Source organism: Dendronephthya gigantea, unplaced genomic scaffold (genome assembly GCF_004324835.1).
Source record: "Dendronephthya gigantea isolate DGI-Jeju-01 unplaced genomic scaffold, DenGig_1.0 000056F, whole genome shotgun sequence".
In the NCBI taxonomy this organism is placed as follows: domain Eukaryota; kingdom Metazoa; phylum Cnidaria; class Anthozoa; order Malacalcyonacea; family Nephtheidae; genus Dendronephthya; species Dendronephthya gigantea.
The window spans coordinates 178,159-190,414 of record NW_021163066.1 but is presented as its reverse complement, the minus strand read 5'-3'; the positions used below and the strand labels follow the sequence as shown (position 1 = coordinate 190,414).

At 37.9% G+C, this 12,256-nt stretch overlaps 2 protein-coding genes across 5 annotated transcripts; one reads left to right on the top strand and one right to left on the bottom strand.

The window, feature by feature from the left end:
- Positions 1–163: 163 nt before the first annotated feature.
- LOC114529480 (uncharacterized protein C1orf189 homolog) lies at positions 164–1,850 on the top strand. Its single transcript, XM_028551300.1, has 5 exons — positions 164–339; positions 614–654; positions 921–969; positions 1,060–1,140; positions 1,557–1,850. Exons 1-5 carry the CDS (start codon positions 247–249, stop codon positions 1,656–1,658), a joined length of 366 nt encoding a protein of 121 aa, XP_028407101.1. The 5' UTR covers positions 164–246; the 3' UTR covers positions 1,659–1,850.
- Positions 1,851–8,124: 6,274 nt separating this feature from the next.
- LOC114529505 lies at positions 8,125–11,409 on the bottom strand. Of its 4 annotated transcripts, none has more exons than XM_028551320.1 (5): positions 11,240–11,409; positions 10,999–11,134; positions 10,091–10,307; positions 9,804–9,906; positions 8,125–9,738 (listed from the first exon to the last, which is right to left on the bottom strand). In XM_028551320.1, exons 3-5 carry the CDS (start codon positions 10,297–10,299, stop codon positions 8,173–8,175), a joined length of 1,878 nt encoding a protein of 625 aa, XP_028407121.1. In that variant the 5' UTR covers positions 10,300–10,307; positions 10,999–11,134; positions 11,240–11,409; the 3' UTR covers positions 8,125–8,172. The 4 variants fall into 4 exon arrangements, with proteins under 4 accessions (XP_028407121.1, XP_028407119.1, XP_028407120.1 ...); XM_028551318.1 differs by having other exon boundaries at positions 11,274–11,409; XM_028551319.1 differs by having other exon boundaries at positions 10,091–10,325; positions 10,999–11,409.
- Positions 11,410–12,256: the final 847 nt, after the last annotated feature.

Below are 12,256 nucleotides of genomic sequence, written 5' to 3'. Positions count from 1 at the left end.
CCAGTAATATTAAGAAGTTCAATGATCTGTGCTCCTCACTGCTGGTCATATACAGCTCAGTGTCGTTGTATGACACTCCAGGATTATCATTTAGTTCAGTGTTTGTGTGCTGTTGCTAAGCAACCGGGTTATGACGAAACAGTTGATTGTGCATTTCATTTAATTTGCCACATACTTCATTCCTTCACTTTTTTGAAGAATTTAACCTCAAATCACTGCTCTTTTCTCCATTTAATCGATCTTAAAATGTCTATGTCCACCTCGTATCGATACGAAGTTGTAAACCCAAGTGCTAAAGCTTTGAAAAAGGCGTTAGAAAGACAAAAGCAGCGAATTAAAGTAAGTATAAGATACTAGTTGTGCGTGGAAACTTGAGTCCTACACGAGGCCGATACAAGCAGTTGTCTTTTGTATGTTCAAGTTATTCAAGTGTGTACTGTTTCAGTGGATTGTTAGAATATGTTCGTGCAGATTCTAAGTAATAGCCTAGCTTTATGTAAGGTCTAAAGACCGCAAAGCCTTATTAATCTATGTTTTTTTGGCATAGATTTTAATTACAAAACATGTGAAACTTGTGTACTCATATTTTCATTTCTCATGACTTCAATTTTAGAATGATGAAGCTATGACACAGAAGGAAGATGGAGTGAAGAAGTAAGTAAGAAATAGTGCAAGATTATAAGCTTTGAGTCATGACTACAGTCTTGACAAAAATGAAACAACTTGTGCTAAGGGTCTGTTCACACAATCCAGTTTTGTCAGATCCAGTTCAATTCTGACGTACGTTTTATAGCCTGTTAACTTGCAATGGATATGTGCTGCAAATCAACTGAAGCCTGGCAATTTAGTGCTGTTTCATCAATTGAATTAGGTGATTAGTTCACTAACTTGACATAATACAAACTTCTTTTTCTTCGTAGTGATATGAGAACAATTCTTATCGCTGACTGGGTGGAAAAACTGGAAGAGGTATGTTTATATACTTCAGCTTTAAATATTGGTGATTGAATAGCATTGTGAATCCAAACAGTGAACGAAATAAGTTCTTTTTTGTTATAGACATGTTTTAAGAAGAAAGCAAGACGAAATTCAGAAGAGATGAAAGGAGAACTCTTCCTTTCCAACAAAGAACTAACTGCTGTATGTACAAAGCTTTGTGTTTTGAAAATGATCAAGGGATAGTTCTAGTGTGGTATTGTAGGTAGGGAGGCAGATGAAGGTAGGAGGGAGGATTAGGGTAGGGGGATAGATTAAGGTAGGAGAGAGCAGATTAAGGTAGGGGGGTGAAGGTAGGGGGGTGAAGGTAGGGGGTGAAGGTAGGAGGGTTGCCGGAAAATTTGGATAATCAAGGTTGAAAATGGGATAATCAAGATGGCAGAGATTCAAGTGTTACTCTGAGCTTCCAATTATGCCAAGGTTTCCAACTTCACTAGGTTTTCACATAATCAAGACCCCCAAATTTGCACCACTCCAGCACCTGCACCAGCCTGATAAGGAGGGTGCACCCTGCACCACCTCCAGTAAATCCATCCTTCATCCACCACTGTTTGTTTTAGGTTAGAAGAGCTCAACTGCAAAACTTACTCTCAAGCGAACAAGAGCAATACACCAAAGAATTAAACAGTCTGGAAAAGACGTTCCACACACAACGAATATGAAGTGTTTGTAAACTGTGAGTACCTCGTTGAGTGAAACACTTGTTGTTGTGGGGAATATCTCGATAAATCAATATGAAACATAGATTCAAATTGACCTAAAATTGATCAACAAACAAACCTCACTCTTGGCACCAATTTGGTTGCAAGATGTAAATAGTATATAATATATAAATAATATATATACAATAGTTATATTTTTAGGATATTCATTTTCTACGTATGCACGAGAATTTATCATTTTTAAACATGCACCTATTTATATTTCGTACTCTACTGATCGACAGCTGTTTTAGTAATTTACTTTGAGAAGAGCTTAAGCAGTATATGGGCCAGCAAAATATCCGAAGTTGTAGAAACTTAAGTGAAATATTTTCGTTCAACCTTGATAATGATGGTGTGTGGATGTCCAGTTTCAAAACTGGAACCATCTGATACAGCAGCGTCAAACGCAGACAGAGATCTACTGCTCGCAAGAGATCGTATCCTGCGAGAAACTCGTCCCCTCACATGAAGCGCACAACATGCCAATGACGCCAATCCCCTCCCCTCCCGCCCGTTCAGAATTTCTTCATCGCTCTAATTCGTAAACTATTCGTGATTTCGGCCGTGCTGAATTTAGTCGGCCAATACGATTTTTGTGTCCTTCATCAAGTACTTTAGTATCGCTAGGATTATCTTGTGTGCTTTAAATATCCCCCTGCGCTAACCTATTTGAACTTGAACGTAATTCTTTCAAGTACTTCTGAAACCCATTAGCTACCTAATCGGCGTCTAGCTCATCACCATAATTGTTACAATCAGAAATAGACATTGCAACGTTTGGTTTAAATTTGTCGCGTGTCCAAAAACATGTCAAAGCCAAGTCAGCCTAAATATAAATTTGGTTTAACTATTTTTATCGTGGCCTACATTAGACAAAAGTCAGCTGGTCTGATATTCAACCATTTAATCACTTTAATATCCAACATAGGACCGACAAGCATATACTATATAGTTGGACAATAACTGAAATATGTTTGACTTATCGTCAAAGGGCGGGGATCAGAAATTATTATTAAAAACGTTGCCCCTCTAATCTTTTAAATATACGTGGGCAGTTCTGTAATAACCCTGGAGGAAGCATAAACGAAAGCGTTTCACCCACGCAAAATCAATTATAACGAACAAACTAGTCTTGTATAGCATACGACAATTCCATTTCATTTAACTGTTCATAAAAGAAACGATATAAAAACGATTTAAACAACAACATCAATTTTGAGGTGAAGTGATACGTGCTGAGGATTATTTAAAGGTAATGATCCGCTTCCTTCTCTTTCGATTTCTTTTTTAATTAGCGCCAAATGATTAACGCGAGGTTATACGTACGAGATAAATTTGTGGGCGAATTGTTCATTTTTGCGCCCTACTTCAATTATCTATAAAAAATGAAATTTTAAAAGCAATATTCAGCTCGTCGCGAAGGATTTCATATAATACTCAATATAGTCCAAATACGTGCCCTTATATGGAACTAAAATACTACAGTGTGTTTGGTATAGCACTTGTATAAGTTCTGTGCCTTCAAGAGATAACTCCACGTTTTCGTTTTAATTTTTTTTGGCTGTGGATTATGAACCTTCTCTGCTAAGTCGTCTTGGTATGTTTTCAATCCGTGTAAAAATGCGCAAAAAATCTTCGGCTGTTTCCTGATGAGCCGTCATGTATTTATGCATTCATTGCATTTGCCATAGAGTTCGAGGTCGGTTGGGCGGGACTGACACGTGAGGAAACTTCAGCCGCCTCTCTGATAAGATTCAGCCAAAATTGTTATACATTTTAAGCAATTTTTGGACCTTTTTGCCTAACTGATCATCTGTCGGCCTTACAAAAGAAGGTTTAGGCTGATACCCATGTATTTCACTCAAAATAACAATTCATAATTCATTGTATAGTTTTATAGTCAGTTTTGCGTGTATTTCATATTACTTATCAACTTAAATAAATTTTTGGACGTTTTCCATTCTTGAAAATCCTAGCGAAAATTTGTCGAATTTTTGTGTGTTTGCTTTGCATATCTTTCGGCTGCGGTGTTCAATCCTTGGCGGCAAGTCTCTTTCATTATACCACGCGTCTTTTAGCATACGACTATGCTGCTGTCCCGCTATCAACACTTGAGACTTTTTTAGCTGGACACGGGACAAGAATACATCAATTAACAAATATATTTGATATTAATTTAGACCTCACGCAAGGAAACAAATGATAACTATAGAATAGCTCTGTACCACAATAACTAGAGAACAAGGTTTTCAGAATTTGATTACTCAAAATCGTTTAAGATTCAGTTCTACCCACTATCGTGCAGTAAATAGACTTGCCAATCAGCCATTGACGTTTGATTCCTCAAGTCTACTTCCTATATTCAAAAAGACATGATTCTTTTCAAGCAAAGAAACGTCTTACCTCAGGATTAGAAATGCTGTTTACTCAAAATTATATACAATAAAAATATTTAGTTTGTTCTAGAAAGAAAAAGGAGAAACTTCTGAGTGTTGCTGTTCTCCAATGGACGTGGGTGTTTGCATGCTTGCTTGCAGTGTTATATCTTGTAGTGTTATATTTCTTGCTATGATCTCTCTCTCCTGTCAGCATGTCATGACCGAACATTTTGACAAAAAGCCACGTTTTTTTTTTATCTCTTTTTTAACTAATTCAGCGGAGTCCGGACCGCGCACAACTTGATGATATATTGCTTCTTCTATAATTGCCTCTTTCCTCCCGTCATAATTTTGCGTGGCTTTTTGCATTCCCGGTCATAGAAACCATCGCATGCACCATACGCACACGCAATATCTGAACACGCGTGAATTTAGTTTGTCCTCCCATCCTCCCAGAACTCAGCAGTACAGCGTAAGCAATTATAAAAACAGTTTTTTCTGATGAAACTCGACAGGAGTTTTGAACAACAAATTATGAAAAATCACAAAAAATTGTAAAAAGTCTCAGCATCAAGATTATATTCTCTACACAGGAGGGACTGTGGTTCGCAGATACACGATGAAAAATCTAAACTCTAGTTCGTTTTGAAAGGACAGGCATAAAATTTAGATAAATGTAAAGCCATATATGATTGTGAGTTTGAGATATCTTTAGAGTTTCAAATTATCCAGGGTCATCGTTACAGCATTTACAGTAACCTAAAACGGGACAGATTTTTTCTTCAACTAACAATTAAAGAAAAAAAATTTACATTTATGGCCAAGCTCAGACGCCTCTGTCGGAAAATGCCCCGAAGGCGGAAGGCTGATGAAAATAGTGAAAGAAATTTAAAGATTATTCTTTTTAACGAATCCGGATTTGTTTTGAACTTCCGTCAAGTGCGTTTACAAACCAAGGCAACAGTTGCAGGTCTAGAATATTTTTATATATAGCCCCATCTGCTAATAGCTAGGTCTGCGTTATAATGGGGTAAGATATTAACACAATTCATACATCAGCACGACTGTTATCTTCGCTCTGTTTCATTCAATCAGATGCAGAGATTACCTCACGATAACACCAAGCCTTTTAAAAAGCCTTGCGCGCCGTGAAATTTTGCCAAAACATTAAGTGATTCCAACGCAAAGGATTACATGTAAATTGGTTGTTGATTTCATTTGTAATATCATGGCTTTCTTTCAACAAGGAGTTTTTCTTGTCATTTTCGCCGTTCTTTTAAAGCCTCACGATGGAGTTCCTCTTCAACGCTCAGGCCAGAACAAACGTTTGTTTGATCCTGTGGAAATTGAACGAAATATCGACAACCCCGGTACCCCAGCCCGACAAGGACAGGTCAAAAGAGTCTCTTCTTCATTTGTGTTTATCAATGATACCGAAATTGCGAAAGGTTTGGATTATCTGAAGAAAAAATACCCCGGAGTCGACTGGTCTTTGGTTACACCACTACCAACAGTCAGCCCTGGAAAGAGGGAATTTGATGGTGAAAACTCTTTAGAACAGTCGAAAAGGACATCTTCATTTGCGTTTATCAACGACACTGACATCGCGAAAGGTTTGGATTTTCTCAAGAAAAAATACCCCGGAGTCGACTGGTCTTTGGTTACACCACTACCAACACTCAGCTCTGGAAAGAGAGATTTTGATAGCACAAAAAAGTCTTTAAAAAACTCAAACAGGACATCTTCATTTGTGTTTATCAATGATACCGAAATTGAGAAAGGTTTGGATTATCTGAAGAAAAAATACCCCGCAGTCGACTGGTCTTTGGTTACACCACTACCTACGGTCAGCCCTGGAAAGAGAGATTTTCAAAGTGAAATGGAAGAGTCCAGATTGATAAAAAAGAAACAGGATTTTGGCAAACAGTTAGATCAGTTCAAGAGAGATATGAAAAATCTTCATTCTTCAATCGCTGGAAGAAACAATATCCCGAAGTACGGTAGCGAGGCAATCAAACAAGACCAAAGAAAAGGAGATTTTTCTACACCGGAAGAAGAGATGAAGTATTTAAGAGAAAGACGTTAGATAGTGATTGGCCCGTATTAACAATTTTTGACTTTAAGAATAAACATTAGGAAACGAGTCTTGTCAGATGAACATAGAATTAACGGAATACGCGTGCTAGTTTATGAAAAGTGTACAAAATTTACTTCAGTTAAGTTTTCGTGGATATATTATGTACATTAGAAGAACCTATTTATTTTCATTCTGAAATATTCAACATGCATCCACTTACGTCACCCTAACAAATGATAGAATTGCTGTGAAAATAGTTAAGTTTTAAATAGTTTAATTACAATTCAGAAATGTGTCGTTTTGTGTCCAATCTTGTTTGCTGTTTTAATCTTGATTAAATTGCAATTATTCAGTCTTGAGTGTCGTATATAATCATTTAACAAGCCAGTGATAAATCTGTCTTCCATTAGACACTGAGGCTGTAGACTTTCTCCTATCTTTCTACATTGATAAATATTTTTCCCGCCTACACCGAGCAGCCGTGTTTAGTCTGACGATTTTATGCAAAACATATACAGGATGTTTACACATATATCTAAAATGTATTACAGAACTCGTGTGCGTAGAATTAAGTCTCTCGTGTGTTCTCTCTCAGTTAACTGAGTTAAGCATGATTAGATCATGCAGAGGTGGTACATGTTTTTGAATGAGAGCTACCTTAAAGTGATTTGATGTTGTACAGAACTCATGTGAGTAGAGTTAAGTCTCTCCTGTGTTCTCTCTCAGTTGACTGAGTTAAGCATGGTTAGATCATGCAGAGGTGGTACATGTTCTTGAATGAGAGCTACCTTAAAGTGATCTGATGTTGTACAGAACTCATGTGAGTAGAGCTAAGTCTCTCCTGTGTTCTCTCTCAGTTGACTGAGTTAAGCATGGTTAGATCATGCAGAGGTGGTACATGTTCTTCAATAAGAGCTACCTTAAAGTGATCTGATGTTGTACAGAACTCATGTGAGTAGAGTTAAGTCTCTTCTGTGTTCTCTCTCAGTTGGCTGAGGTCGGATGATGCAGAGGAAAATACATATTCTTGAGTGTGATCTATCTTAAACTAACCTTAAAATGTTGACAGACAATGTGTGATTCGCACAGATGTTTTAAAAAAAGGAAGCTTTGAAAATGAAACAATTACACTCGTATATATAGTATAGTTATCGTTCGTACTGAATGATAAAAACATTTTGGAGTGGCATATCTCAAAGCCTTATCATATCGTCTTTTGAATACCACTTAAGAGATATGAAACTAAGGAAAGGTCACGGTCACTTTGTTTTTACAATTCATCTTGACCCATTTCTCTCAATACGGCGCAGTGATAGCAAAGAGTTCACAGACAGGGTAATATTATCATGGTTTCAAATGTATCAGGCCACTTGGTAAGCCAAATGCACACAAAAATAGATCAGTTTTATATTTACAGTTAAAAAATGTAACAATCATTAATGATACGCCTGTATTCATTTTGATAAGTTTTTAACATTTTTTAAAGCATTGTTGTAGACAAAATATTCACCTTTGGCTGAGATAGATTTTTGGGTAAAAAAATTATGTCCGTTATGGGCACGCTAATTTGCTAACTGTTGTGAGATTGTATTAGAATATTATGTTATAAATAATTGGATCTCTTGTTTCAACAAAATATTTTCTACCACGTATTATTTCATACAATACTATCAATATTTTTAAATTGCCATACAGGCACTGTTTTACTTTTCCCCATGTATCCAGTTATGTACGGCCACTTATTTTTTATCTCTCTCAAATTTTGTATTTGGAGTTTTATATTTATCACAAACACACAAAAAGTTTGATGTTGTACAAAAACATTATATTTCCATTTTTTATATAACATAATATACTATTGCAAATATACGCGTCAATATAGCCGTTCCTGATTTAAGGAAGCGCTACCATGCTTTGGTTCGCCGTTAATTTATTACTGAATACGTTTTAATACGAGATATATATATATATTTAGGCACAATCAATATGAATTGATTCTCACAAATCGTTATGCGAATCACCGCGAGTTGTTGACCAAGAACTGGACCCTTTTCTTGCATTCATCTTCGAGCAATCGTTCTGATTCCTGACGTGCAAGTCTGGCCTTCAGAAGACCCTTACCGCCAATCTTTAAATTCCTCCTCCGCTCATCATCATCCTCAGGTATCCCATCAAATCCCTTGTTATACTCGGACAACCCTCTCTGATTATAAGAGAACCGATATGCCCCCGTGGACTTTGCCTTTGGGGGATGATTTTCCCGTCCTACAAACAAATCAGTGTTTTCCCCCCCGGTTGGGATTCGAAATCGTTTCACTTGTGTTTCTGGTGTAGTCACAGTCAAATACTGCGTTGCTACTGGAAACGTTCGAGCCGTTTCAGGTTGTCTTACTTGAAGTAGAAGGTCAGAGTTCACTCGAATTTGTTGGTTCAATTTCGAGCTTTCCTTCAGACATCTTGGCTTCACAAGTCCAATCTTTTCCTCTGCAAGCTGATTGCTCTCTTCCGAATATCTTGTAGGTCTTGTTTCTATGGGTGCACCCCTTTCCCCGTTCTCTTCTCCCCCGCCTAGTGATCCAAACCCTCTCTGCTGTGTGAGCGATTCTTTCTCCGTCGTTTCTCTGGGAATCTTCAACTCATCTTCGCCAAAAGGTATGATGATTTTTGTCGAGTATTGAAAAACTTTTGATTCGACAAATGGTTGTCGTTTACTGGTTTGAATGACAGTTATGATATCATCATCTGGTGCCCCCTTCTGGGGACCCAGAGCTTCCTCCAGTGACGTCTTTCGGTGCTGCCCTTCTGGTTTACAATATTCTTTGACTGTCAGCTGAGGCAGTCTTGTGTAGTTTTCAGAATTCTTAGACAGTGATACGTGATTGCTGTCTTTCCATGCCTCCCTTGGTTTCTCGGGTTTTGTAGTGGACTTCTCCACCTGATTGCGGGTAACTCCAGCAGTATTCTCCTCGACCTGTTCTTTGATGTTCGTGTTCAGCCTGATCTTCTCAGATTGTTGTTTCTGGTTTATTAAAACCTTAGGATAAATCATAATACTCTCGCAACGCACCAACAGCTCTTTGCTCTTATTCCGACCAGTTAGTAACGCACCATCCTCTCCTCTGTGAACTCGACGTAACTTTCCACCAACCATTGTGCTTCCAGGAGACAACACATTCTCACTAGAATTGTTTAAGCCCTTGCGAAAGCAAAGACTACCTAGCTGTCCCGTATCATTATCACCACGCATTTCCACTATACCCAGACTAGTTTTAGCCTTTGCTGTTTTGCTATGCATCGTTTTAACCGAAGATTTTCCTGCTAATGCAGCTTTCTCTAATATTGAAGACTTCTCATTCAGTAATTCCATTGGTTCCATGGACGTCGACGAGTCTGTTTCGGCATGTACCGATGGTCCTGGCATGCCTGGTGGTCGAGGATGCAGTGCAAGGTTTTGCTTTGGTTTTAATACGTTGAAATTCTCGTCTAATTTGGGACGTTTAAAAGTGGCTATGGATTGGCGCAGTTTCATCGGAGAACACTTGATTGCTTCGAAGTACGTCTTTTTTGATGGGTCGTTTTCTTTCTAAAATACGAGAATACTACGACTGTAGACTAACTCAGGTATCAAAATGCTTAATGAAAGCTTACCTTATCGTTTGGAGTCAATTTTCTTCCCTCATGATAGCGGCAAGGTGATTTATATAACACATTTGAATGATCTTTTTCTTGTCTTTTCTCAGCTATTTCCTTCCTAAAAATGGAAACAAAGTTTAGTTCTTTTCAGTTCCACTTGTCAAGCTCTACCACAAGTTGCAACAAACTTGTACAGTTTGACATTTTTAGTAGTGGTTGCCGTCTGGCTAAAACAGTCTTTAGGAACTCGCAACTTCTTCAGTTGTGATCTTCAGTGGAAGACAAACTAATAATGCCCTCACCGTGACACACCAGGTTCTCCAGCTTGTTTTATGTTAGGCAGCCATCGTGAGAGGTAGTCATCACTAGCATACGTCTGAGTCATTTCTCTATGTTCAACATCGCTCTCAAACTCCACCTCGCGCCAAATACGATCACTTGTTGTCACGCTTTCTGAAGAGTCGACCTCTTCTCGCGTGTCTTTGCTGCGAGGAGCTCCCAAAAATGTCATTTCTGTGTCTGCGAAAAATTGAAGTTCTGTAAGACAACGAGATAGATCAGACGCTAGGTAATACTACTGAGCTATGACGGAATTCAGGGTATATCGTCCCGATTTTAATGCTATGGACAGGGAAGGAACGTTGAAAACTTTCTGGAGAAGCTCGAGGAGTTTTCTTATGTAGTCTGGTTTTCATCGTACGTCAAGGACGGGGCTTTAAAGATTTGTCATTCAGAGACCTTCTTGTAGTCCATCATGCAACCACATTACTGTTCTTTCATCAAACTTAAATCATAACCAGGATTTAGTCATTTAGTAGTACCTTAGATTACCACAGCTATGTTTAGACTTGGGCACTTGGATCATTACACGAATACTAACTGAATATGCAAGTTTCCTGCTGTGTGGGGCTGTCTAGACGAACCAATATACTCTTAACTACCCTGCGGCCTGCCTTCGTCCAGACACAGCTTCCTACTGCATGAATTGATCATAAATCCTTGTTCATCATATCAACTCAATCCATTCAAAAGACGTTATTCTGAAGACGTTAAGCGACTGGTACAAGTCTTACTATCGCTCTCACTATAGACAATGGGTATATGTGTGCAGAGTGATATCGTATTACCATAGTATATTAAAACTGTGTAAACTAATGTATATAAACCACCCTCAAACATCACTAAATACGGCATATTAAATACATTATACCTTTATGCTAACTTTACTATCATCAATTCCAGTCTTTGGAATAAAAGATGTCGATAAAAAGGACTGACCCAACGCGTACACGCTTTAAAACCACTCTACAACTTTAAGTAGTTTTCCTTGGCTACAGTGTGTATACCTGTTCAAGAAACCATTTTACTCAGATTTCAGTTAGCAATACAGCGCACAAAAGAGTGCGACTGTGTACACAAGAAAGGTTTACAAAGTCACGGCAATTAATCACCTCACGCGATTTAAAATAAGCCGAAACAACCAACCGTGTTTGCCTTTTCATCAAAAGCTTTATGTCCATACAGTTTCTTGACAAGTGATGTCCCAACTTAGCTTGTTACCAAGGATCTCAAGAAAGATGATGCGACATTTGATACCCCGTTCAGGAAATTCCGACACCAAGAGTCGGTCAAATGTGACCTGTGATTAAATATGTTTTGTCAATTTTGCCTACCCGACTCGTTTCTTTAATTAAAAACAACGTTTTGTTTCAGTTAATGAGAATCCAAGGCTTTTAATTCCTGGTCTCATTCAGTTTGCTTTTTTGACTAGCATGTGAACAGAAACGACTGAAAACACTCGCGGTTAGGAGTGAAAGGATTTTTTACTGAAAGAATAATATGATCAATCCGGTAAACAAAAATTGATAATTTCGTATTTTAATGGACGTTCATGCTTCAAAGAAAACTTGACATAAGATCCAACAGCTTGTTTTGTTAAATTATTTGGCGGGGGCACCAGGGCCTTTTTTAACATATATACTGGGGGGGCCAAGGCCCCCCCACCCTTCATGTTGCCCCCCCCCAGTTCACTATTTTGGCCCCCCAGTGAAAATCCCCTTTTTGAAAGATATTAACAAAAAATGAAGAATATTGAATAATAATTTAGCTCTGCGACAGTGTATTACTATTAGCACTCTTGTATTCTGTAACCCAACCTTTGTCGAATGTAACTCGACGAATGTTATTTGTCGAGACAGTCGAGCACAAAAACGGCTTAAATAGACAAATAGATTCATCAATGATCAATCATTTTTCTGTTGTAATGTACAATATTTCAAATGCATCTTTACCTTTACAAATATACGTGGATATTTGAGTGTACAGAGATTATCCAGTTTAAAGAAAATATTCTTCAGACTGGAAAATACACTAAACTGTCAAATATACACTCCATTACTCCCTGTTGATATTGACACACATGTTGTACCTTTGATATTACTTTTGGTAAGACGTAAGTTAACTTTATA